Source organism: Phyllosticta capitalensis (genome assembly GCF_038381095.1).
Source record: "Phyllosticta capitalensis strain CBS 128856 chromosome Unknown BKA78scaffold_10, whole genome shotgun sequence".
NCBI lineage: Eukaryota > Fungi > Ascomycota > Dothideomycetes > Botryosphaeriales > Phyllostictaceae > Phyllosticta > Phyllosticta capitalensis.
Window position 1 is genome coordinate 956,124 of NW_027117448.1, and position 22,611 is coordinate 978,734.

The 22,611-nt window shown below is 53.8% G+C and overlaps 9 protein-coding genes across 9 annotated transcripts; 5 read left to right on the forward strand and 4 right to left on the reverse strand.

Annotated features, from left to right (window-relative positions):
- Positions 1-1,457: 1,457 nt before the first annotated feature.
- BKA78DRAFT_356044 (uncharacterized protein) lies at positions 1,458-4,105 on the reverse strand (the record flags this gene model as incomplete). Its single annotated transcript, XM_066892007.1, has 2 exons — positions 1,458-3,131; positions 3,179-4,105. 2 exons carry the CDS (start codon positions 4,103-4,105, stop codon positions 1,458-1,460), a joined length of 2,601 nt encoding a protein of 866 aa, XP_066740510.1.
- Positions 4,106-4,911: 806 nt separating this feature from the next.
- Positions 4,912-6,218, reverse strand: BKA78DRAFT_356045 (aspartic peptidase domain-containing protein; the record flags this gene model as incomplete). Its single annotated transcript, XM_066892008.1, has 2 exons — positions 4,912-5,621; positions 5,702-6,218. 2 exons carry the CDS (start codon positions 6,216-6,218, stop codon positions 4,912-4,914), a joined length of 1,227 nt encoding a protein of 408 aa, XP_066740511.1.
- Positions 6,219-6,331: 113 nt separating this feature from the next.
- On the forward strand, positions 6,332-7,545 carry BKA78DRAFT_31218 (Alpha/Beta hydrolase protein). Its single transcript, XM_066888282.1, has one exon. The coding sequence runs from the start codon at positions 6,568-6,570 to the stop codon at positions 7,459-7,461; it is 894 nt and encodes a 297-aa protein (XP_066740512.1). The 5' UTR covers positions 6,332-6,567; the 3' UTR covers positions 7,462-7,545.
- Positions 7,546-7,884: 339 nt separating this feature from the next.
- BKA78DRAFT_298897 (cytochrome P450) lies at positions 7,885-9,432 on the reverse strand (the record flags this gene model as incomplete). Its single annotated transcript, XM_066886981.1, has 3 exons — positions 7,885-8,424; positions 8,485-9,063; positions 9,133-9,432. The coding sequence occupies 3 exons, from the start codon at positions 9,430-9,432 to the stop codon at positions 7,885-7,887; spliced, it is 1,419 nt and encodes a 472-aa protein (XP_066740513.1).
- Positions 9,433-9,628: 196 nt separating this feature from the next.
- On the forward strand, positions 9,629-11,350 carry BKA78DRAFT_272368 (major facilitator superfamily domain-containing protein). Its single transcript, XM_066885531.1, has 6 exons — positions 9,629-9,810; positions 9,865-9,962; positions 10,011-10,195; positions 10,263-10,733; positions 10,779-11,006; positions 11,056-11,350. The coding sequence occupies exons 1-6, from the start codon at positions 9,645-9,647 to the stop codon at positions 11,210-11,212; spliced, it is 1,305 nt and encodes a 434-aa protein (XP_066740514.1). The 5' UTR covers positions 9,629-9,644; the 3' UTR covers positions 11,213-11,350.
- A 340-nt stretch (positions 11,351-11,690) lies between these two features.
- Positions 11,691-13,573, forward strand: BKA78DRAFT_333295 (uncharacterized protein; the record flags this gene model as incomplete). The annotated part of the gene is made up of 5 exons (XM_066890070.1): positions 11,691-11,875; positions 11,933-12,049; positions 12,126-12,800; positions 12,866-13,318; positions 13,396-13,573. The coding sequence occupies 5 exons, from the start codon at positions 11,691-11,693 to the stop codon at positions 13,571-13,573; spliced, it is 1,608 nt and encodes a 535-aa protein (XP_066740515.1).
- Positions 13,574-15,592: 2,019 nt separating this feature from the next.
- BKA78DRAFT_31239 (uncharacterized protein) lies at positions 15,593-16,554 on the reverse strand. Its single transcript, XM_066888297.1, has 4 exons — positions 16,249-16,554; positions 16,048-16,191; positions 15,827-15,991; positions 15,593-15,766 (listed from the first exon to the last, which is right to left on the reverse strand). The coding sequence occupies exons 1-4, from the start codon at positions 16,351-16,353 to the stop codon at positions 15,659-15,661; spliced, it is 522 nt and encodes a 173-aa protein (XP_066740516.1). The 5' UTR covers positions 16,354-16,554; the 3' UTR covers positions 15,593-15,658.
- A 1,691-nt stretch (positions 16,555-18,245) lies between these two features.
- BKA78DRAFT_298901 (uncharacterized protein) lies at positions 18,246-19,193 on the forward strand (the record flags this gene model as incomplete). The annotated part of the gene is made up of 1 exon (XM_066886982.1): positions 18,246-19,193. The coding sequence occupies one exon, from the start codon at positions 18,246-18,248 to the stop codon at positions 19,191-19,193; it is 948 nt and encodes a 315-aa protein (XP_066740517.1).
- An 871-nt stretch (positions 19,194-20,064) lies between these two features.
- Positions 20,065-21,227, forward strand: BKA78DRAFT_31264 (necrosis inducing protein). The gene is made up of 4 exons (XM_066888321.1): positions 20,065-20,373; positions 20,448-20,550; positions 20,601-20,621; positions 20,672-21,227. The coding sequence occupies exons 1-4, from the start codon at positions 20,150-20,152 to the stop codon at positions 21,032-21,034; spliced, it is 711 nt and encodes a 236-aa protein (XP_066740518.1). The 5' UTR covers positions 20,065-20,149; the 3' UTR covers positions 21,035-21,227.
- Positions 21,228-22,611: the final 1,384 nt, after the last annotated feature.

The following is a 22,611-nucleotide window of genomic DNA, read 5'->3' on the forward strand; positions in this document are numbered from 1 at the left end:
GGCTGAGATTCAGCCTTGATGCCCCATTACTCAGGCTGTTTCGGCTTCTGCCAGTCGTACCATCGCACTCAACGGCCGGCAGTTGGTGGAGCTAAGCGCGTCTCGGTGCCTCTGAAGGCTCATGCTCTGTTCTCAAGGCATCCGTCCATCCATCCGGGACACGTTGCGGGGCTACGACGAGGAACCAGCTCGCGGGTACACCGGTTCGTCTGCTTCTTGACAGGCCTTGCGTCTCGTAGAGAAGACACTGCGGTACCGGTTTTCCGTTTTGAAGACCTCATAATGAGCGCAGTGTCGGTATTCGCCGTCGTCCAATAGGTCAGGCCTCGACCCAACAAAGCTTAACAAGAGATGTGCAAGTCAAAAAAGCTTCAAACTTCATGGCTCCTGTGACCAGTCCCCACTTGACCACAGGATCACGGGCGAACTGACTGGTACCTAGCCCATGGTGTGCGCGGGAGCCGCATTAATCGTATTTTCCAAGTCAAGCAGGGCACGGTGCCAAGAGCGCGGTCCAGCCCGGCTTGAGGGGGCGCCTGGGTGTCAAGTGAGAGAGGTCGCCGACTCGGATCGGTCTTAAGGAGAGTCAAGAAGCGCATGGAGGACGAATGAAGGCCGTGGCAGGTAGAAATAAACTTTCGGTCCTGATGCGCCGGCAGGGGTTTAGCGCTCCGGGCCGATATACTCCCTAAGTGCACTAGCCCCATTGGTACTGGCGCTGTGCGGCTCGGGCCCGCCCCTGCACCTCACGCAAACTTCTCACCTCACGTCCTGGACCCCAGACCTGCTCTCCCGACACCTCTTTTGTTGCCCTACCCTAATCTATCATGCCCTACCCTTCATCCTGTCCGACACTTACCGGCAGCCAGGGGGCGTGGATCGCCGCAGTTCTCGCCTGTTGCTGCCATGCCGGGAGATGGACGACCTTTTCGCCTGCCACACCCGTCGTCTTCCTGTCTGCCTGAGGGCTCGCGCAATCCCGGCTCGCGGCTCAATGCTGCTCCGGGCGAAACATAGTACCAGGACCATGACTCTGAATCCGCACACCTGGATGGTGCTGGCGTGGCATTGGCTCACGACGCGCCGCTTCAGCCTCTCATTGGGAGATGGTGCGGTGGTGGATGGCGAGATGTTGATGCTGAAGCCGTTGAGATGACGATGCTCCGCATCGCAATGACGCTAGGTACGCTCCATATGATGTCTCACTGCATGCACGTTGTTGTCACCTGCATGGTCTCTCGTAGCTTGCAGTCAACACGTGCATTGAGGAAGTGGTGTTCCATTTGCCAAAGATTCTATTTCTGACTACCTGCAATATAGGAAACGAGCAAACAACTACCAAGGGTATTCACGTGACAAATTACCAAGGAAGCAAACGAGCAATCTCTCCAACGATGAAGCAAGAAACCGTGACATGACAAAGGAGACAAGAGTAAGGAAATGGCTCTCGTAGCGCATCATTCTCCGAAAAAGAGATCATCGTACCTGGGCCATCGCCTCTTTTGGAAATCCCAAGCGGTCGCTCCCGGCCCTGCCGCCGTCGCTCCAAAGTAGTCGGTCTGCGGGCTTGTTGTCGCCGACGCGTTGCTAAGGCTGGACGAGCAGAGGCTGGCCGGTGTCATCTGTGGCTCGTTTGCCAGTAGCGTGGCGGAAAAGTCGGCTTCGGATGTTCCGAGGTACAGTGAAGGCACATCAAAGTCTTTGTTTGTGCCAGCCGGATCGAAAAATCCAAAATTGGTTCCTGAACCCGGGTTCGCGTTGGGTGTCAGCGAAGGCGTCGCCATACCCGCGGTTGTGGCCGTGATGGGTTGCGACGTGGCGCTGCAAAAGGCCTGCGTGAAGCAAAAGTCGCCATTGCCATTGAGGCCGACCGGCTCTGACCCGTCTGGCGTGGAGCGCTTCTTTCGGAGCGGAAACTGCGCAAAGTTCGGCAGCATCGGTCCATCGTCCAGGCCCTGCAGCATCGGAGAGCCGCACCCGCTGGCGATGTACCCCATGTTGTCCCAGGAGTCAGCCAAAAACTCGGCCATCTTACGCTTTGGAGATCGTGACAGGCCTTGAACGGGTGAGCGCTTCCTAGAGCGGCTGATGGGCGTTGTCGACTCCTCGCTACTGCTCGAGTCATCCGACCCGTTCGGGGTGATTACTGGAGTTGGTACCCATTCTCCGACCGCCTGGCCAGGCTGCGGCTGCTCGATCTCGACCCTGTCCCGCTTGCTGCAGGCGTAAAAGAAGACACGCGAAGCTTTGAGGCGCTTCATCACGGGCCGGAGAGACTTGGCCGGAGCCTCAACCTTGTCCTGGGCGAACCCTTTGACCTGAGTAGCCGCCCTGTAGAGCCCATCGGCATGCGCAGTTATCGTCCTCGTAATGGGGAACAAGCCATTCTGTGCGCAAGAAGCGAAAAATTCGAAACCGCGGCTGCAGGCGTCGACAGCTTGCAAATGAAGTCCTGCCAAGCAAGAATGGTAACCGGTCTTGGATCCTGCAAAGTTGATTTGATTTGATTTCTCCATCAGGGACAGGAGAGCGTCGGCAAAGGACAGAAAATCCCGCAACATCTGGTGGATCTCAACCGGATCGGATATCGCAGGCGAGGTGTCTTCCTTCGTATTCCGGGGAAAGACAAAGTGAATGAGGAGGATGTAAAACGACGTCAGGACTACCGCCGATGTGACGTGATTGGAAGATTGCTCCTGAAACAGCGCGATGCAGTCAGAGAAGACGCGGCGGGCTGTGTTGCAGACCTCAGCAGCTTCCTGGTTCTGACTGAACCTCAAGAGTCGACGGAATTGGTGAAGAGACCTTTCTTGCCAGTTGGCTGAGATAGCCACGTTGTTGAGGTTTTCCGAGGTTTGTGGCCAAGAGGCATAGGCGTGGGCGACGGCCGAGGCAATGTGGCTCAGAGACCAGATCTGGCGCACCATGCGTCGCTGAGCCGGCAGCGTCGAAAGGTTCTCCGACGCAATGTCGAGTTTGATCGAGACCGAGGCTGAGCCTTCTGTCGGGAGGAAGCTGGGCGGCAAAAAAGAATGCAGAAGAGGAAGAAATGGACGGTCATCCTGCATGAAGGACCAGAGGCTCAAGGCAAAAGTCGTCCACCAGGCGTACGCCAGGAGCTCCGCCTCAATCTGCAATTCGTCAGCGACGTTGATACCTCCTGGTTCGTCCAACTTACCTCTGCAACTGAGATACCGTTTATCCTGCTGTGGGTATCTGGTGCGCTGTCCTTCACCGTTGCCATCATTCGACCAGCATACCGCACATAGCACGCAGCTCTCCGCAACGAGCCCCGGCACAGCTCGTGCCATGCCAGAATCAGGAGCACTTGGACCGTGGAAAGATCAATGGTGGACGAAGGACGAGACCGAAGTTGATGAGCAGCCCATGCGAGGAGTTGTCGTCCGCATTCCCTGGCACTTTCATCTTCTTGAGCAAGCTCTGCGTCACCCAGAATTGCAGCCAACAGAGCCTCGTCGATTGGCTTTGTCTTGGGGCCGCGGAGAAGAAGTGTCTTGGAAACAATGACTGTGAGCGGGTGCATGGAGAACCAGATGTCGATCATCTGAGAACTACGGCGTCCGCTCCCAACCTCATAGCGAGCAAGCGGGGGATCGACGGGAGGTTGATCGAACATTGTCTCGGTCGTATCTTCAGCAATGCCACGGCGGCAGAGAGAACCGCCGCCATTGACGATGTGTTGACAGCCAAGCCTGCCCAGCTTGACCGCTGCCAGACCGACAAAATCCTGGACCAGGAGAGGCAGAACATCGTGATAATCGAGGTGTTCGCGGGTGGCGCGCGGAGGAGGCGAAGGTCCAGCAGCCGAAGGCGGAGGATATGAAGCGGCGAAGTCTGCTTCGAGGTCGGCAGCGACGGTCGTGGTACTCGATGGTGTACTGCTGGTCAAAGGTGACGGTGTCGAGGCGTTTGCGTCCGAAGATTCGGCTCTTGGTTTGGGGACTTCGAAGTCGTAGACGCAGTCAATATCGCGCTCGCGACAAGCATCACAGATCCCATGGCCAGAGCAACGGATCTTCCGGGCGCGACAAAAGCGGCAGCTCCTCCGGAGAGACTGTTTGGCTGTGGATGTGGTGGTCGTCATGTTGAGCTTGGTTCTCTACAGACTTAGCCGCACATGTCCGCAAGCCCATAGTCCCCCAACATAACCTTATATCTCTTGTCTGGTAACTGCCCATGCATATGGCAGGGGATCGCGCCGAAGTGCTGGTGGTGGCTGACCACGTTCTCGCTTGACTCGCGAGTGCTAGCGACACGCGGACAACCTAAAGGCATGTCGTGGCGCAAGGGTCGAGTCTGGTCGAGCCGGGGTACTTTGGATCGACAGGGCACGCTCCCTACATCGGAAGTCTCCTCCGACCTCCACCATCGCCCGCATGTGGAGGATTTTCTCAACAAACACTGGAGCAACGGTCAATTTTTGCCTCAGCATCAACGCCGCAGATGCTGAGATGGCCATCGTGTTGCGGAACCACAGACCATCATTGTGACCCACCCTTCACGCCGGCAGACTAGCCCCCACAGCTATTCGTACCGAGACAATGTCCATCCCAAAAGTACCTCACGAAACCGGCCTGGGACCACGTCCAATCAGAAAAATCGCTGTATTGAGCATTCAACTAGAGGCCGTTGCACGGGGAGGCTCCGTGCGCACAGCTGTGCGGTGAGCCAGTCATTCGAAACCATGTACGTTTTACGAGCTACTACTATGAACCCACAGTACCTGACAGCGTCCAGCAACAGATCCCCCACACATTATTCGGCGTAATAATTTCAATGTACACAATGGAGTCACCGCGGAGGGTGATAAGAATGAGAAAATTGAGTAATGCCTCCACCAGCTGCTCCATCTTCTGCTCCCATGACCGGTCTGCAAAGTCGCGCAGTGCTCTACCAGGCAAGATCGGCGAGACCGACCTTGAGGGTCTCAAAGTCAAACAGGACGTACTTGTCCTTGGAAAACGTCTCGCCAAAGTTGCCGGCGACCATGTCGCCGTAGCCCAGCGTGCGCACGTTGAGTACGCAGGTGCCGTTGCCAAAATCCTCGACGTAATTGGACGGCAAGATCTCCCACACCTTGTCGTGACCGGCAAACGTGTAGGAAAGCGTAGGGAAGGCACCGACTTGGCCGCACTCCACCTCGTAAAAGGACTGCTCGCCGTTGTTGGGCGGCTCTGCCATGGTGATTGGCTTGCCGCTGGTCAGTTCGACGAGGCGCGTGTAGGCGTCCACGGACAGCGGAGCTCCGCGCCCGTAGCTGGCGTGGTCGAAGATGGCACCAGAACCGACAGTGGTGTTTAGCGCCTGCGACTCATTGCCGATGCTCAGGGACGTGAGAGTAAGCGCCCAGTAGTTGATGACTGGCGGCGTGTAGATGAAGTCGACGTTGTTGACCTCGGGGAACACGATGTTGTCGTACCAGAAAATTTCGTCCTTTACAAGCGCCGGGTTGTATCCACCCAATTGCTGCAGGCCGTCGGCGCCACCGCAAGTCCCTTTGAGCGTGTCGACTGAGCCGTTGTAGCAATAGTGGAATGCGACGATCGGAGTCGACCAGGTACCCGCCTGCCAGCCCTGGAAGAAGGGCGATTGGTACGAGGCTAATTGTGAGTGGCATGATGTGTAAGTTTATGCTTGTGTGTGATCTGCGAGCAGATTGGGGGCCATGTGCACAACTTACCATTGTCATTGGCGAAAACAGGCGACAGTCCAAAAACGCCGTCGAAGGGATAGAAGTCTTCTCCCTGGTCAAACTGAAAATCGGCGGCCTGGACGACGGTGCGCTGCCCGTAAGGACCAACGGCAAGGATATCCGAGGCGTAGTCGACAGTCAGGTCCAGATCGAAGAAAAAGTGGTTTGGATTCCACGTCCTGCTCGGGAATAGGACAGTCTCGTTTCGAAACGTCGACGAGTCTTTCGTGCGGAAATACGACTGCTCCTTGTTCAGACAGGCGCTGGTGTTGTTGGTGCCGTGACAAGTCTCTGTAATGAGGTACTGGCTGATCCATGTCCAGTCGACAAAGACGGTAACGTTCTGCGGCGGCGTGCCGACAGTGATGGTGTCCTTCGCTAGGAATCCAAAATGATTCCAAGTCAGTGGCATCTCCCAAGACCTTGCCTGGGTAGGCGCGGCTGCTACACGCCCCAGACCGCCTAATGCGAGGAGGGCTTGGAAGGAGATGCTGAGTGGCTTCATGGTCGAACGATATTGCGAGTCTTGCCTGGAATTGCAGCCATCATCGCGTTCCAATTCCAGCTCATTATCAACCCCATACAAAATTGACGAAGTTGAGTAGCCTCCGGGTGTGTCCGCTCGCCAGCGGAGCAGACGGAGCGGCGGGCGGAGCCGCATCGGGATGCACAGCACCGCGACTCAGAACGACGCCCCTTACGAGGCATGGAAGCCTGTTTTTTCTGTTTTTCTCTGATATCAAAACTACCGCTGGTACGGCACCTTGAAGAGCCTCAAACTTTGCGACTCAAAGAATAACCCTATTCTTTCACCGTCCTGCTACCACAAGTCAGCCGCATACAGGGAGAGAAACATGGAGACCATTGAGCTTCTGCAGGGCAGGACCGACTCTAACCTTACGCCTCTCTTCCTGGTGCACGCGGTTTCCGGGCTTGCACTTCCATACTTTGCTCTCGGCCCTCTCGATTCCAGCGACCTGGCACGCCCAGTCTACGGCATCACATCGCCGACGTACAGCGACCTCCGCTACCAGCTTCCAGCGTCTCTTGACAAGCTCGCCGCTGAGTATGTCAGTCGAATCCGCCGCGAGATCCAGTCAACAGGGCCATATCTGCTGGGGGGCTGGTCGATGGGCGGCATGATTGCCGTCAAGATGGCTCAGATCTTCGAAGCCATGGGGCAACGAGTGGAACGCGTCATCATGGTCGACTCTGCAAATCCAGAGACGATGAGCCAGCTGCGAGAGTCTCCCGAGCTCGAGAAGCGCGCCAATGGGCTCTTCGAAGCGATTGCCAGTCGGATGACCACGGGACCCTCCAACCTCGACTACGATGGCTCCTCCTGCGCCTGCTCCGTCTGTTCTTCCTGCGCATCATCATGCTACTCGCAAGACGGGACTGAAGAGAGCCTCGACGACGAAATCGACCTGCTTGACCGAGACCTCATTTTCTGCAGGATGCGGCAGCACATCAAAAACGGACTGGAAATCATCTCCGAGGCCGGCCAAAAGGGCTTCCTGCGGCGCAAGTGCTCGACGGGGGCGGTCCTCATACGGTGTACGACGTTCAAACCACCATATAGGCGTGCGCTTCCTACAAAGCACAAAGGAACCATGGGGTGGAAGTCGAGTGACTTTGATGGTGGGCTGCAAGTCATCGACTTCAGCGGGGATCACGACGGGGCGTTCGACCGCCACCATGTCGGTGAACTGACGGAAATCCTTAGGCGTGTTCTTTCTGCACTTTGAGGCTGGCTAGGGGGCGGTGGCATGCATAGAGGCGGGCAGCATGATTCGGCTGGGTTGTTTCTTCTTTTTTCGTTGCCATCTGGAGTCTGGGGTTGGATTCTCCTGATTCATGTTTTACTGTCTCCTTGGATCATGATACACATGGGCGGCGTTGGGCTTTGCAATGGCTAGCATTCGAGAACGAGATGAAAAGAAGAAGTTTTCCACAACAGTTGCCAAGTGCAATGATTAGCTGTAAGTGACCCATGACTCTGGATGTGAAGAGATAACAATTGCAAGGCTATCCCTGCAACCTTGCCTTTCGAGGATGATTTTGGGCAATTCAGCCACGAGTTTCGGGAGACGAAGCGATTGGAGCAAAATACCATAATTGTCAAAACAACCTCTATTACTGATCCTCAACTACGGAACTATTTTGCTTGCTTAAGCAGCCGACTTGCGCGCTACACGCACCAAGGCGTCGCCCTTCAACCACGGACTGCCAATCTTGGTAAAGTCGAGGTCAAACTTTGCGGGGCGGCCGTGCTTTCCCCAGTCAAACGTGCACTCCTTGACCAAAAATCCAACCACCTCTCGCGTAACAAACCCCGCCATCTTCTCTCCAGGACACCTGTGCGACCCTTGCCCGAAGCCCAAAAAGACCGATGCGTCCGCTGCCTTTGGCGCGATGAGCTGCGCCTTGCCGTCGATCCATCTCTCGGGGAGCCACTCGTACGGCCGCGCAAAGTTGTCGGGGTCGTGGTGCGTCAGATATGGGGAAATGGAGACGATGGAGCCCGCCGGAACGACAACATTCGACTCGGGAAGAGTGACTTGGTCGTGCGAAAGACGCAGCATGTTGACGCCAGAGTAATGACGACCAGTCTCTTTGAGGCAAGCGACCAGCAGCGGCGACGAGTGGACGCTGTCAACCGTGCTCAGTTCGTGGCGCAATTTCTGGAGAATATCGGGATTCCGAAGAAGCTGTGCAGCAGATCGTCAGTTCCCGCGCCGGCCGATCTTGGTCCAGGAAGAAAAGCTTACCTCGGTGATTGTCCACGAGATGCTGGCAACAGTGCTCGTGTGCGCCGCGAACATGAGGAGCGTGTGGTGTGCCGGGAAGAATTCCTTCAGTGGCAGAGCGACCTTGTCCCGCAGCGTGTGCGAGATGTAGTCTTCAGCATTCGCCCACTTTTCCGGATTCTGTTCGCGTTCCTTCAGTCGCTCCCGGAAGATATCTTGCATCTCATCGCGCTTCTTCCACAAACGACGGGCGGCGGGATGCGGAACCCAGTCTGGCAGAAGGAAGTGCAGCATGTTTCCAATGTCGGCCTCGACGGCGTGCAGGAGGTGGTACAAGTCGTCGACATTCTTCTCGTAAAAGTCGGGACCCATGAGGCAGCGGACGATGATCTTGTGGACAAGGTAGGACACTGACTCGAAGAGCTCAATATCCGTGCCAGAGCGAGCCCAGTCGTCAACAGACTTGGCGGCTTCTTCGCGCGCAACACCAGCATAGTGGTTCAATGCTTCTGCTTTGTTGATGCAGCGGTTCAGCGAGCCGACGAGGGTGCGGAGATGATCGAAATAGCCGGGCACAACAACTTTGTTCAAGAACAATCCCTGGACGAATGTGAGCAAAATGCCAGCGGAGATGAAATTTGACAGATTCGAGAATTGCATGGCACTCACCATTCCACCACCGAATGACCATGTGTCTTCCTTGACGTGCGTGTAGAATTTGTTCAGTTTGTTTCCCCGAAGCCACACATTGTCGCGGAAAAGCATGCGCACCGCAAAAATGGGACCGCATTGCGACTCGGACTGATTGATGGCAGCAACCGGATTGTTGGCAAACGCAGCCGCATCTCCAAGCAGCGGAGGTCCACCGAGGCGCGGCCGCTTCAGCTTTTTCGACGCGTTGGCCCTGGACACGGCCACGAGAACCACCACCACCGTGCAAAAGAGAATGTAAACTGCCTTGGTCTCCATGTTTGCCGTTCAAAGTTGCGGCTCTCGCAGCATCTGGGCTATAACAGTGACGGCACTGGCTGCCCTGATTTGCTCGCGCCGCGTCTCCGTGCGCGGACGGGGACTTTGCGCGGGAGGACGGACACGAGGCCAACCAGGCGTTTGAGTTGAATATAGAGGCCAATTATCATGCGAGCGCCGCACCATCAGAGTTCAATCGCCAACGGTCAACCATGAGCGAGAAAGTTGACGTTTCCGAGTCTAATTACTCGTCGTCGGAGGCTCTGCCTCCTTCCTATACCGCAGATGACGCGCATGACGGCTCTGCGGATAAACCCAATCGTGTTCGGGCTGCGATAGTGGTTGCGGGTGGATTCATTGCCTATTTCGTCACGTTTGGTAAAGCTTCCGCCATTCTGGAGACTGACGGATGCTAATGTCCTCGATGCTTAGGGTTGCTCAACACTTTTGGAACCTTTGAAACCTACTATCACGATGAGCTTCTCCACGGGTACAACCCTAGTACCATCTCATGGATTGGGTCGATCCAGGTACGAGTAGCTCAGACTTTTGTCAGGACAGACAGCTGACCATGGTAGCTTTTCCTCCTGTTCATTGGCGGCATGTTTGCTGGTCCAGCATTCGACGCCTTTGGAGCGCGCGCAGTCTTCATTCCCGGGGGAGTGCTCTACGTGTTTTCGCTCATGATGACCAGCCTGTGCAAAGAGTATTACCAGCTCGCTCTTGCCCAGGGTGTTCTCTACGGAATCGCGAACGCCATGTTGTGAGTCGACTTCAATATGCTTCAAACTCATAAGCGCAAAGTTTGACTGATGCACGTCATCTTCAAGGTTCTACCCGACTATTTCAACCATCCAGTCTTGGTTCAGCCACCGACGAGGGTTGGCTACGGGCATTGTGATCTCCGGATCGTCCATTGGCGGTATTGTGTGGCCCATCATCATCCAAAAACTATTCAACACCATTGGATTCGCATGGACGGTTCGCACTGTTGCCTTCATCTGCCTTGGACTTCTGATCCCCGCTTCGTGGTTTATTGTTGAGAAGAAGACCTCGGGCCCGAAGCCTCCGCTTCCGAAGGATGCTTTCAGCTCCCCGTTCAAGGATGGAAAGTATCTTGTAACAACGGCTTCATTCTTTTTCATTTTCTGGGGAATGTTTCTTCCATTCTACTACCTGCCGACCTATGGCCTCAGCCACGGAATGAGCAAAGACGGAGCAAACTACCTCCTGGCGTACCTGAATGCAGGATCGTTTTTTGGTCGTCTGTTTTCCGGCTGGATGGCAGACAAGATTGGACCGTAAGTGTTTGCATGGCTGTCTGGCACGTCGCTAATCTTCTCCAGTTTCAACATCACTGTTATTTGCTCTGTGGTTGCTGGAGTCCTTGCTTTGGGTCTCTACGCTAACCAAGAGGATTACAGCCTGGCGGGAACCGTCACCTTCTCTGTCCTCTTTGGTCTGTTTTCTGGTGGTTTGATTTCGCTCCAAGCCACTTGCGTGACGCGCATCACTCCGCATCTCAATGTGATTGGTCTCCGCATTGGCCTCATGCTCGCCATTTGTTCTTTCGGGTGAGCCTTCTCCAACGATTCCAACAGAGCACTTGCTAATTTTCTAAAGAGCGCTCACCGGAGCCCCACTTGGCGGAGCACTTCTGTCCGACAGGACTGACTGGGACGGTTTCCTGGGCTTCACCGCCGCATCCCTCTTGTTTGGTGCCCTGCTCGCCATCTGGGCGCGCTTCAAGGGCGAGAAACGATTGATGGCCGCATTCTAATCTTTCATTATCTCTAAAAATTGCTAATGAGCACAATGTTTTCCTTCAATCTTCAGGTAGAGGTCTAGACGTGGCAATACGAGCGCTTCAATTTTTCGTTTGAGGGATGCGCGTCCATCATCTCTTCGGACGCTCCTGCTTCCACTGCAACAAGTCGTGACACCGGCGATAGAACAATCCGACTGCGCATGAGTAGCGCAAGATCCACCAATGGCACGATTGAGGCTCAAAAAGTGCCGGCAACTGCCGGCATTCGCGGCTCCGCGTAAAGACGGAGGCTCTGCGGGCCTCCGCAAAGTCATGGAATCCAGTCAGGTGAGTCCCACACCAGGCGACCACATGACAAAGCGCTGATGTCGACGTCGCAGCAGATGGTCGTCTTCTCAAATAGTCGAAAATGGTCAAGTAGCCAAGGAAACATTCAATAAACACACCTCAGTCTTTGTGCATTTGGAAGGAGTTTGACTTGCTGCAAGTCATGTTTGTCCGCTCAATTGCTTGCAGTGTGCTTGTCGCGACGGCGGCGGTGGCGTCTCCTGTCGCGACGAGCAGCAGTCTTTTTTCTTGCGTGAGCCAAGTGTTTGCTGCGTCGGACCCGAGCCAGCGAATCGTAACACCGGAGAATGCGACTTACACAGATGCACGCCTGGGGGAGAAGATTCAGTCAGTCCTCCAACGCCATCATCGTCCTCCGAGTCCTTGACTGACGGAACCCAACAGATTCGAAGAGTTTCCCGCGCTGATTGCGTACGCAAAAGACGTGTCGGAAATCGCCCCTTTGGTCAATTGTGCCGTCGCATATGGAGTACCTCCTGTGGCACGGTCCGGCGGACATCAGTGAGCACTCACACGAGTTCCCCTGGGCCTCGGCCCCTTACCCCTGTCTAAACACTGACTCTTGTCTTCTTCATAGCTTCCTTGCCTACTCATCGCTTAACGGCTCGTTGGTCATTGACCTTTCGCACGTGAATCATGTGAATGTGTCTGCGGACAAGACGACTGCCTCGGTAGGTGGTGGCATCCGTCTCGGGGCGCTGTACATGGCGCTGGACGAGCATGATGTTACCTTTGTCGGCGGTATCTGCCCTACCGTTGGCCTTTCAGGACTCTTGTCCGCTGGTGGCTTCAACATGCAGATGCGCGCCATGGGTTTGAGTGCCGACTACATTGCATCAGCCACAGTGGTGCTGGCCAACGGCACAACTGTCGAGGCCTCGCCATCCTGCAACTCCGACCTGTTCTGGGCGATCCGTGGCGGCGGCGGTAGCACATATGGCATCGTCGTTGAGGTCACTGTCAAGCTTGTCACATTCCCTCGCTTTGCTGCCATGAGCCTGGAGTGGAGTGCTGGTGATGCCCAGACTCGTCTTGATATTGCCAAGCGGTTCCTTGAATGGGGTCCTGCCCTGCGCAAGGAAGTCACTTCGCAGATAAATGTGTACAAAGACACCATTTCCATCGTTGGTGTCGGTCTTGGACTCAGTCAGGCTGAGCTTCAGGCGCTCGTTGATAGTTCGGGACTGACCTCGCTTGGGAACGCTACTGTGGGCGTTTTCGGCGGCTGCAGCACTGATAACATGCGCACTTTGTAAGTTAGCATGACCAGAGACATGCTTATGACAGAAAGTGGGCTGACTTACCCTTCCAATTCAGCGGCTACACCTCCTTCGCCTGCGAAGCCGATGACAAGGTCGACAAGAAGATTCTCAACGTCGTCCCCGACCCCTTCTCACAGTACGAGTCCTACCCGCAATTCAGCTACGAGGAAGTCACCGAGTCCTCAACCGTCACGCAAGCAGACCCCTGGTCTCGCTTCCTCCGCATGAGCAAGTCGTTCTTCGTGCTTGAGAACGCACCCCTGAACGACACCGTACTGTCGCGTGTGCTTGAGCTGATCGGTTCGGCCGACGACGATTCGCAAATCTGGGGCGAATGGCACGCGTGGAATCTGACGGCAGCACCAGCGGGCAACAGCGCGTTCCCGTGGCGCGAGACGGCGGTCGCGCATCTCGAGTTCCAGATCCATGGCAGCAATGACACGAAGCAACAAGAGACTTACGAGACACTTTTTACAGAGTTGGAATCGGTGCTGAGGCCTGCCGTTGGGTAAGTTTATCTTCATTGCCCTGCGTATTCTAAGTTTCGAATGTCATTGCTAACGCGCTTTTCTTTGCTTGATGCAGTCCTGCTTCCTACTCTGGATACATGGACGCAACCATCTCCGTGGATCACCTTGAGGCTTACTATGGCGATAATGTGGCTCGCCTGGTCGAGATCAAGCGCGCGTATGATCCCGGAAATGTCTTCTCAAACCCCTACTCAATCCCTGTTGAGCTTCCGGCGGATGTGACTCGCACCTAGTTCGGGAACGGTCGTGGACGGGGTAGCCCTCGATTTCACTCCAAGGTACCTGGAGGACAAGCGGCGAGCATTGTGACCTGGGCGTTTGGAAGACGAGTTCGCTGTACAGTAATGACAAAGAAATTCAACAATGGAGTGGCTCTAAGTGTTCAGGCGCAAGCACTTGCATGCTCCTTGTAAAATTCTATCAACAGGGAAAATGTTGTCCATTTGTGAGAGACCAGACCATTGTATGCTCGCCGTGTCTTCCTGGGCACGAGGAAGTCTATTGTGTCGCGGAGTGTTGCAGAGAAAACAGTACGGCAAAATCCAAAGGTACGTATCCATGGAGGGATCAGCTGCGGCAGGTATCGGACTTGTTGGCGGTCCAAAGAAAGGCGGAAGCGGTACTTGGACGGGGAAAGCGACGTCGACGATATGATGAGATGACCGTGATCGTGATCGATCTGCCATAGACTCGTACATTAGCTCAACTTCTAATTTGGGGAAAGATGTTGTTATGAGCAGTCAAAAGGCATGTAAAGAGCTTGAGTACAAGGTTTTAGGAGGGAAGGATGACGTACGTTGATGTGGAAGCACCACGCTGAAGGTGAACAAGGAGGCGGATCGCAAGATGAACGCGTTTCATTCGGAGAGGCAGATTCGTTGGAGGATGAGGCTCGAATTCTTGGGACGAGGACTGGAATGGGTGGAGTGAAGCTGAGTGGAAAGAGATGGGAGGAGTCTGAAGTGACGATGGGGTTGCCGCATTGCACCGCTCCTTCCCGGCTCTTGCCAACTCAATGCAACGCTTTCCGATTGCTTTTAGCAGTCACGACCGCCCGTGCAGTGGCGCAGCATGAGAGCTCGAATTCTCCTCATCTGCTTGCTTTTCGACATGGCCACCTCAAATCGCCCATCCATTACTCAAAGCAAGATGAATGTCTTTGTACCTCGCTCGTGCCTCTTTCACCCATAGCTGTGGCGTCAGTTGCATCGCACGAAGACTGCTCCTTCCTCAATGACGACCGGCCGCTGTTCCCGAACGCTGCCGTACTTCCCAATAGGTGCGTGGAGCACTCGTGATTTTGTACTTGTTCCGGCCAACTGGGCCACTCCATCGTCTTTCAGTCGTTCCCAATGGCCAATCCGCCTGCACGTCCACCGGCGCATCCACTTGACACATAAGTGCGAATAGTCTTCATCTGCGCACATTCGAACATGGAAGATTCAGATCTAGATTTATCTCTGCGACTACAGGCAAATCTAAGATCGAAAAGAGGGATGTGCTGGTAGTAGAGCAAGCGAACCATCGGCGAGTCGCCGCCCATACTCTTCCCCCTTTGCCGGATTGCAGGCACTTTCCACATGACCGCATGGCCCAAGCTAAATGAAATCGCTCCAATTCTTCTGGTTTGAGCGAGATTTCATCTTGTTTCAAAGAAGCTTTGCTTATAGGATATCTAGTAGTAGAGTTATTGGGCGCCTGTTTTTAGGTTCATGAACATGTCAACTTGGAATCGGGCGAAGATCCGGGAATGGTTTTCAGTGCGGTGGGGGTGGCTGGTGGGAGAAGGGGGTTTCATTGGGGGGTTTTGGCAAGAGGTGGGCGGAGAGACGTTGACTCATTTATGCCAATTGTTCAGTTTCATTCGCCCAGGAGGTTGTTGCGAGGGTTAAAGTGAAAGGGAGGCGTGTCTTTGCGTAATGGGGCAATTTGAAGACCAGTCTTACAGAGGGGAGACAATGAACACGGAGTCTAGGCTTCGTGTGAGATCTGTCTTCGATGTTAAGGAGGGGCTTCCGCTCGTTGTCACAAAGCAAGGGGAGGAGAGTGTTGAGCCGCAATTTGAAGTTGGCGTGGGTGGTGCAAACGCTCCCGAAAACATCGCACACCTGAAGTCGCGTGGCACTCAAAAAGTCCAAACCGCCGGGAGTATCCGTTATCCCGTACGCAAACTTGGCCAAGCATGACGTCAAGAACGGAGGCAATTGGGGTTAGGCGACAGAATGGGTGCATTAACTCTTATTTGAAGACGAATATTTTGAGCCGTACACATGTATACAACCAGCAGACGGTGACTCCCGAAGAAACTGCCCAAAGCCTTACTCCTTTGGGGGAGGGCAAGAGCAAGACCCATCCTTAGGGTAGCCTTTGATAGGTTTGCCATTGAGGTATGTGCAGAACTTCGTGCATGCGTCGATGGATCCAAACTGCGATGACAGTCAGCTGAGTTCTTGCAGGAGGCAATGCGCATTGGCGCTTGCGCTTACATCGCAAAGACATCCGGCGTAAGCGTTGTTGAATTTTTCGGGCTGCGTTTTGGTGATGCAAGTTCTAATATCGGTGTACAGCTGGAAGGCCTTGTTCAACTTTGCGTCTTTGCTGTTGTACGTGAGACCGCCGCAGACGCCATTGCATTGATCGTCGTTTACGCACTGAAAGGAATCAACGTGAGATCCCAAGGAAATCAGAGGATTTGGGGATTACGCACGCTACAGAAGCAACCCCTTACACCCCCTTCCATGTGAATGCAGTTGCCTACAAGAAAGGTGGTTGCTGGGTCTTTGCAAGGCTGCTTGCAAGGGTCGTCATTGGTGCATTTGATGCTGCACTCTTTTGGAGTACAAATGGGATTCTGCAGATGGTCAGCTCAATTCAATTCGCGAAAGCGCCCCGATGGTATGAAACGCACGCCGTTCTTGTCTCGATCAACGTCGTCATTCGGAGTCGTTGCAGCCAAGGCAAAACAGCCAATGGCAAAGGAAGCGAGGAGGACGAGAATTTGAAAAGCGCGCATGATGAACAATTAACAGACCTGAATTTCGTAGGGCAGCTACTGGACTATGCAAGTGATAATATAGTGCGGGAGCTACAGGGTTTAGGCCGACCAATAATTTCTTTATGCTCCAGTCGGCAAAAGTGGCAGAACACTTCAGAGCTATAAGGTTGCCAGCTCAGGAACGCTGTTGGCCAGTGCAATTAGACTTGACCATCTTCCAAAGCGAAGCATCCCCGCCGCAGTGCATCAACTTCGAAGCCGCTGGTCAATCAACATTCTAACACAGGGTCGGATAAATATTTCTGCCGGGAAAAGGATTCCAAATTCGCTGGAGACACAGCTTGTCTTCGATTTCTATCTATAAAGGTGATCCGACAAGAAAACTGTCCAGATAAGGTTGTTGGCGAACCTTGGTCATGAGATGCCCACATTCAATCGACCCACGGTTGTGTCGCGCGTCCGCGCGTTCGTCGTTCGTAAGACTGAGCCAGTTGAGTCATACAACTTAGTCGGATTTTTGAGTCTGAGAGACGGGTTTGACGCCAGAGCGTTCGTAAGCGGTCGGAGCGAGAAATCGGGTTTAGAGTTGAATTTGATGATCGAGAAACTGGTGGTGGCTCGGGAGCCTCGGAATCGGGGGTTGTGGGCCAAGATGAGCGAGCGGGCCGTTCCGGATCAGCCCCTGACTGAACCCTCGATCCCAAGACCTTTCTGAGCAAGAAAAGAACAATTTCTTCCTTGGCTTACCAAGTCATTGATAATCCCCAAGAATGCAAAGATACTTCGTCGCAGAATGCTTGCCGGCTAGAGTTTCGCGTCCCTTCTGAAAGTGCTCCGTTTATAACCGGAAATTGACGGCCGAGTTGTTGCAGGTCTTTGAGCCCATTACGCGCATCTGGGCAGTTGCGGTTGGTGCAGATGCGGTCAAAATTCCCCTATCGGCATCTTGGAATCAATAGTAAGCTTCACATTCATTCCTTGAGAGGATTTCTGATGCTCTGAGTTTCTGGTCCTATACTTCTCTCAATGTCTTCTTTTTCTCATTGCAGCCGTCAGGAACGTTGGACGGGACGATGAGGGGTTTTGCCTTAGTGGCACAAAAGATGAGACTCGGCAGATAGATAGATCTCTGGAGACGGCACAAATGTCTGCGCCAACGTCCGAGGGCCGGTAGAACCTCAAAAGGGATGATTTGCGAACCACTCAGCGCTCAGAGACTAAGCGCACAACAATGGCCGCTTCTCTGCATTTCATCCAACAAAGTTTCCATGAGTCCGACCATTCCCTATGTCTCTTCACGCGAAAGCCTTGAATTCTTTGGATTTCAAAAATACACTTTGAGAATCTGGCACCCCAAGATTGCGCTCTTTTGCGAAGACCCTACCAATCTCCAATTGTTAAGGAGGGTATACCAAAAGGCATGCTGAGCCATAGTTTGCGGCATGACTACTGAACATGACTGAATCATGTCGCCTCACAGTGGGTCGTAAGAGAAGTGTGAAATCCAAGGTGGTGTAGAGCTTCGTCGGCACTTACAACGCCTTTAGCGATGAAACGCCCACACGTACTTCCCTATCATCCTCACGAGAAGACGTGATTGAAGCCCGGCTTTCTTTCCTTGCTTTTCCTTAGAATGCGACGTCTACATTTCCTACCAATCAAGTATCATCACATAGATTTGTCGACGAGTTTGTCCGCGCTCCATGGGAATCGGCTTTTGTGATCAAGCCTCGCAGCAGCAGTCTCTGTGCTCCGCTTCGGCGCCGACAAAAAGGGATGATCTGAGGAAGGCGTACCAGAAGAATTACGGTGTTGAGAAGGGCGACAAAAGCTCTGCTGCGCCACGCTCCTGCTGTATAAATACTCGGGATTCGGACTTGCTTGCGCTGCCGATAATCCAACACACCAGCATGGCCGCCCTCAACAGTTGTCCCCAAACAGCAGACTGTCTGGCCCTCAGATATTCAACCATGTTGATTTCTGACATGGCTCGCATATCTGCAACCATCGAACACAAAGCCAGAAAGAGACGCCACTCGACTACCATAAGTCCAACAACTTACCGCTTGAAGAAAGAAAATCAATTCACCACAAATTCGAACTTCATGATTTTTTTGGAAGATCTACTGGACACTTTTCTCGAGCGTCGCTTTTCCAAATCGCACATTCTGGATCATGGACAGCACTGCTACTGTCCTCGCTACGAGAGGAGCGAAGCGGCATATCTAAGAAGAATGGATGGAAATCTGCCGCGCATCTACGAGAACCTTTCGAACGATCAAGGGGGGCTACTGGATCTCGAGGCAGGATGTTACGTGACGACCCAGAAACGAACGAGGGAAAATTTGGTATTACCACCTCTTGTTTCGACATACTTCAAGTTCATGGAGGTCGTGCTGGGACCTCTCCGATTCTGGATTTTCAGCATGCCCAGCCATCATAAGAGTCTCAGACATCGCCGTCACGGAACTCCCTCTCCTTGTTTTGATGACCCGTCTTTTCTTTCATGGAGTCCTCTACGTCGTAATATTTTCTATCGCGACCGGGTGGACCATCTCCTGGGGTTGCACAAGGTTTGGGATCAGGCGCAGAACATTCACCCTGATTGGGAGAGAAGAGGAGCTTGTTGTTTTGCCGCGAAGGACTTGGAGAGACCTGTGAGAGATTTTTGCAAAGAGACCCATGATCAAGGAGACCTGCAAGTAGAGAGCATCTTTGTGTGTCTTTACCGTTGCGTGGGCATGACGTTCCGGTATCTTATCGGAAGGGAATGGAGAGTACCTGCGTCGAGGAACTCGGTGAAGATGTTCACAGTTGGGAAGGAGCGAGCATTAGCTAGGGGTGTGCGTGTCTTTTGAACCAGACAAACCATCAATTCACTCGAATTCTTTCGACGTCCGGCACCCGAATGCTCCGCAGACGTCCATCATGGAGTGTAGACTCGTGGCCATCTCTTTTGCAGCGTGTGTATGAAGACTCCCTTTCATGTCTTGACGACGGTCGGTATCTCGGTTAGGCACAAGCCTCCTCGCTTCGAGATCAATTGTCAAGTTGTGGTGCCAAGGAGTCCTTGGGATGTACTTTTGAGAGATGGTGAGAACTGGACGACTCGAGCCGGAAGCCGGCGACTTTTCTACAACTTCATCCGTCCACTCAAGGCGCACCATTTGAGAGCGTGCTGAACCCCGCATCGCGAGGTCTGCAAGTGCCAGGGCGTTGTCGGCAGGGGCATTTCCGTATCCGTAGGGCCTGACCGATATCGCCCCGAGATTGCCTTTTGATCCCCTTCACTATTTGTATGCTTGTTTGCACCACATCTCTTTCTTTCGTTGTCAAACGTATGCGCAAGGAGTCACCGAGGCTCGCATTCTTGCAATTCACAGATCTTTTGGTCCACAGCCACGTCCTGGACCTGTACAAAGAGTTCTTCTCGAACGTCGTACCAGAGCGCCAAAATGCGCGTGCTCTGTAGATCTGGCAGTTACTCTAATCACTTGCCTCTTCAGGAAATACGCACCGACCACGAAAGGCGAGCTTCGGCCAATCGTGTACCTTGCGCATCCCACGCTGTCGCAACATGCCCGGTCCCCTTAAAACCACAGCGTATCACGAACCCCGATTTTCCGGCGCATCATCTCTTTTGAAGGGAGACCTGAGTAGAGGGCGAATACGGGAATGCAGCCATCCGAGAACACCATGTGGCTCTTCTGCCCGTGCGATGGAAGCGATGTCTAGATCTGCCTTAAATAGCGGCGCCGCTTGAAGAGAGTAATGGAGACTCCAAGCGCTCCCTCATTCTCTTATCGTCGTCGCAATGTCTTTGTTGTCCGTTGGTCTGTCTTTCCTGGTCGCGGCGGGTGCCGTTGCGGGTGCGCCTCTTGAGCGCCGTGCTGTCATTGCCCATGACGCGGTTGTTGGGTTCAGCGAGACGGTCCCCGACACTTCCATTGGTCAGCTTTACCTCAAGTATAAACCGTTGCTGAAGGTTGTGAATGGATGCGTTCCGTTCCCTGCCGTGGATGCGGATGGAAACACCAGGTGAGTAGCAAAACCCGCTGTGGGGTGTCTCACTTCATGGGCTTGTCTAGATCTTTTGCTGACCAGGCCTGAAGCGGTGGCCTTGCGCCCTCTGGAGACTCCTCGGGTGACTGTGATAGCTCTACTGGACAAGTCTATGTGCGGTCCGAGAGCTACAACGACGCGTATGCGATAATGGTGAGTGTCAAATACTGCTGAAAAGAAGTGAGCAAGACTGACGTCAAAAGTATTCGTGGTACTGGCCAAAGGTTCGTAATCCTTAACCCACAAGGAGTCCTCGACAACTAACCTATATCAGGACGAGCCGTCAACTGGAATTGGCCACCGCCACGACTGGGAAGCGATTGTCGTCTGGATTGATGACGAGACCTCGTCCAACCCGACCATCCTCGGAGTTGCTGCGTCAGCCCATGGCGACTTCAGCACCACCACGAGCCCCAACCTCAGTGGTACCCGTCCGTTGATCAAGTACGAAAGCATCTGGCCCGTCGATCACTCCCTGGGATTCACCTCAACCGTCGGCGGCGAGCAGCCATTGATCGCTTGGGAGAGTCTTCCAACTGCGGCGCAAACGGCTCTGACGGATACCGATTTCGGTTCGGCCAACGTCCCGTTCAAGGACGCCAACTTCGAGACCAACTTGGGCAAGGCCGTGCTGTAAGGCGCGTAACATTTTCCAGCACTCGTGGGCGTTTGGGTAGTGCTTTTTCAACCTTGGATGTTTACGACACTGGAGTTCGTATTGAAGCGGGACCTGGTCTTTAGCATGTTGTTCAGTTAGAGACTGGCGGGTCGTATATACTCTTCCTTCCCTGCCTAAACGGCTTTCAAACTACCGGCCAAGTGTCAGAACTCCCGACAACTCCTCGCAGGCATGCCATGAATAAAAGCACAGCAGCCCCACGTGTCAAGGCAGGGATTGCGCAAAGGTTGGCGACAAGGTCCAAAAGCAGTAGGAGGCCATTGACAAATCAGAGCGTCAGCGACCCGATAGTTTGACCAACATTTTTGGTACCAAGCCTAAACGGTCAGCAACATGCTTTTCTATGCTATCCGTTTCGGCAGCGGATGCTTCTGACAAGTTCTTTTTCGAAACACCTGGGCATCCCGCCTCAACCGTGGACCCAGGGCCAGGGCGGCCTGAATCAAGCGGCCGAACGCCAATGTCGATGCCATCTTACCCCTTTCGTTTAGCTCTTCGTCTTGCTACGTCTGAACTTCCATTCTTAAATGCTCGTCCGTAGCCGCCGGTCGAGTTGCGCATCCCCGGGCTCAATGCTTCGCTCGTCGTCGTGCTGTCGTGGTTTGGTGCTGCGTTAGGGGTTCCTTGTCCTTCCCGTTCTGGACATTACTCAGACAGAATAATGTTCGGCGTCGTCGTGTAAACAAAGGGCGGACTACGTTTGTGGGGTAGCCAAGTTGCAAACTGCACCGTGTTGATTGTTCCCATTTTCTCCCTTTTCTAAAATTCTCCGCGTGTCGTTTCCGAGCCATTGGGTAGTTGGTGGTGCTAAGTGTTTCCACCTTTTGCTTTTATTTAGTTGGACTTGGTATTAATGACAGGAGGACCCCGCTGGAACGACGGTGCCTTTGATATGCCCGCCGGTTGCTCGAGTCTAAGGCGCCAGTCAGGGGGACATCTCAGCAGCGTTCTGGGTACGGGCGTCGGGGCTCGGAAAACCATGATATTCAACGCCATAACCTTATCCCCTGACTTTACTCATCAGCCACATACGGCCGACGAACCTCAGAGGAGTTGCAAACATCACTCTTACACTCTTCTGTTGCAAATTTGACCAAACTGTCAGCTGGTCTCGGCCTCGCCCTGGGGACACGAGAGACGAAATTACAAGACGCTCGTCGACAGCCTCGTCTTTGGAATTATCCAGAAAAGGTACCTGAAGCTGGATGGACGGCCTGATTCGCTGGAACTTGTCCAAAACTGCTAGGCTCGCCTTGAATCAGGGCGCGACCGGAACAGCGGGTGCGCGCACTGGTAGGACTTGAAATCATGACGGTACCTCGCTGCAGGATGGCTTCAAAAGTCGTTCTATTGAAGTCCAGCTCACTCCAAAAGCAGACATTGAGCACCGCGACTAGCTCGTTGTCATCTGGAACACGTCTCCATCTGGCGAAAGAGGACGCGCCTTCTCTTGAAGAGCTGTTGCCAACGAATCTACAGGTCGTCCTCGAGAGCCGTTTTTGTCGGAGAAAGGCGAGTTGGTCATCTCCATTGCG

Coding starts and splice junctions, on each gene's coding strand:
- BKA78DRAFT_31218 (XM_066888282.1), top strand. CDS start 6,568: ATGGAGACCATTGAGCTTCTGCAGGGCAGGACCGACTCTAACCTTACG.
- BKA78DRAFT_272368 (XM_066885531.1), top strand. CDS start 9,645: ATGAGCGAGAAAGTTGACGTTTCCGAGTCTAATTACTCGTCGTCGGAG. Junction 9,811..9,864: donor TGCCTATTTCGTCACGTTTG/GTAAAGCTTCCG, acceptor CTCGATGCTTAG/GGTTGCTCAACACTTTTGGA. Junction 10,734..10,778: donor ATGGCAGACAAGATTGGACC/GTAAGTGTTTGC, acceptor AATCTTCTCCAG/TTTCAACATCACTGTTATTT.
- BKA78DRAFT_31239 (XM_066888297.1), bottom strand. CDS start 16,353: ATGCGCGCTTTTCAAATTCTCGTCCTCCTCGCTTCCTTTGCCATTGGC. Junction 16,192..16,248: donor TTGATCGAGACAAGAACGGC/GTGCGTTTCATA, acceptor GACCATCTGCAG/AATCCCATTTGTACTCCAAA. Junction 15,992..16,047: donor TAAGGGGTTGCTTCTGTAGC/GTGCGTAATCCC, acceptor GATTCCTTTCAG/TGCGTAAACGACGATCAATG.
- BKA78DRAFT_31264 (XM_066888321.1), top strand. CDS start 20,150: ATGTCTTTGTTGTCCGTTGGTCTGTCTTTCCTGGTCGCGGCGGGTGCC. Junction 20,374..20,447: donor GATGCGGATGGAAACACCAG/GTGAGTAGCAAA, acceptor CCAGGCCTGAAG/CGGTGGCCTTGCGCCCTCTG. Junction 20,622..20,671: donor ATTCGTGGTACTGGCCAAAG/GTTCGTAATCCT, acceptor AACCTATATCAG/GACGAGCCGTCAACTGGAAT.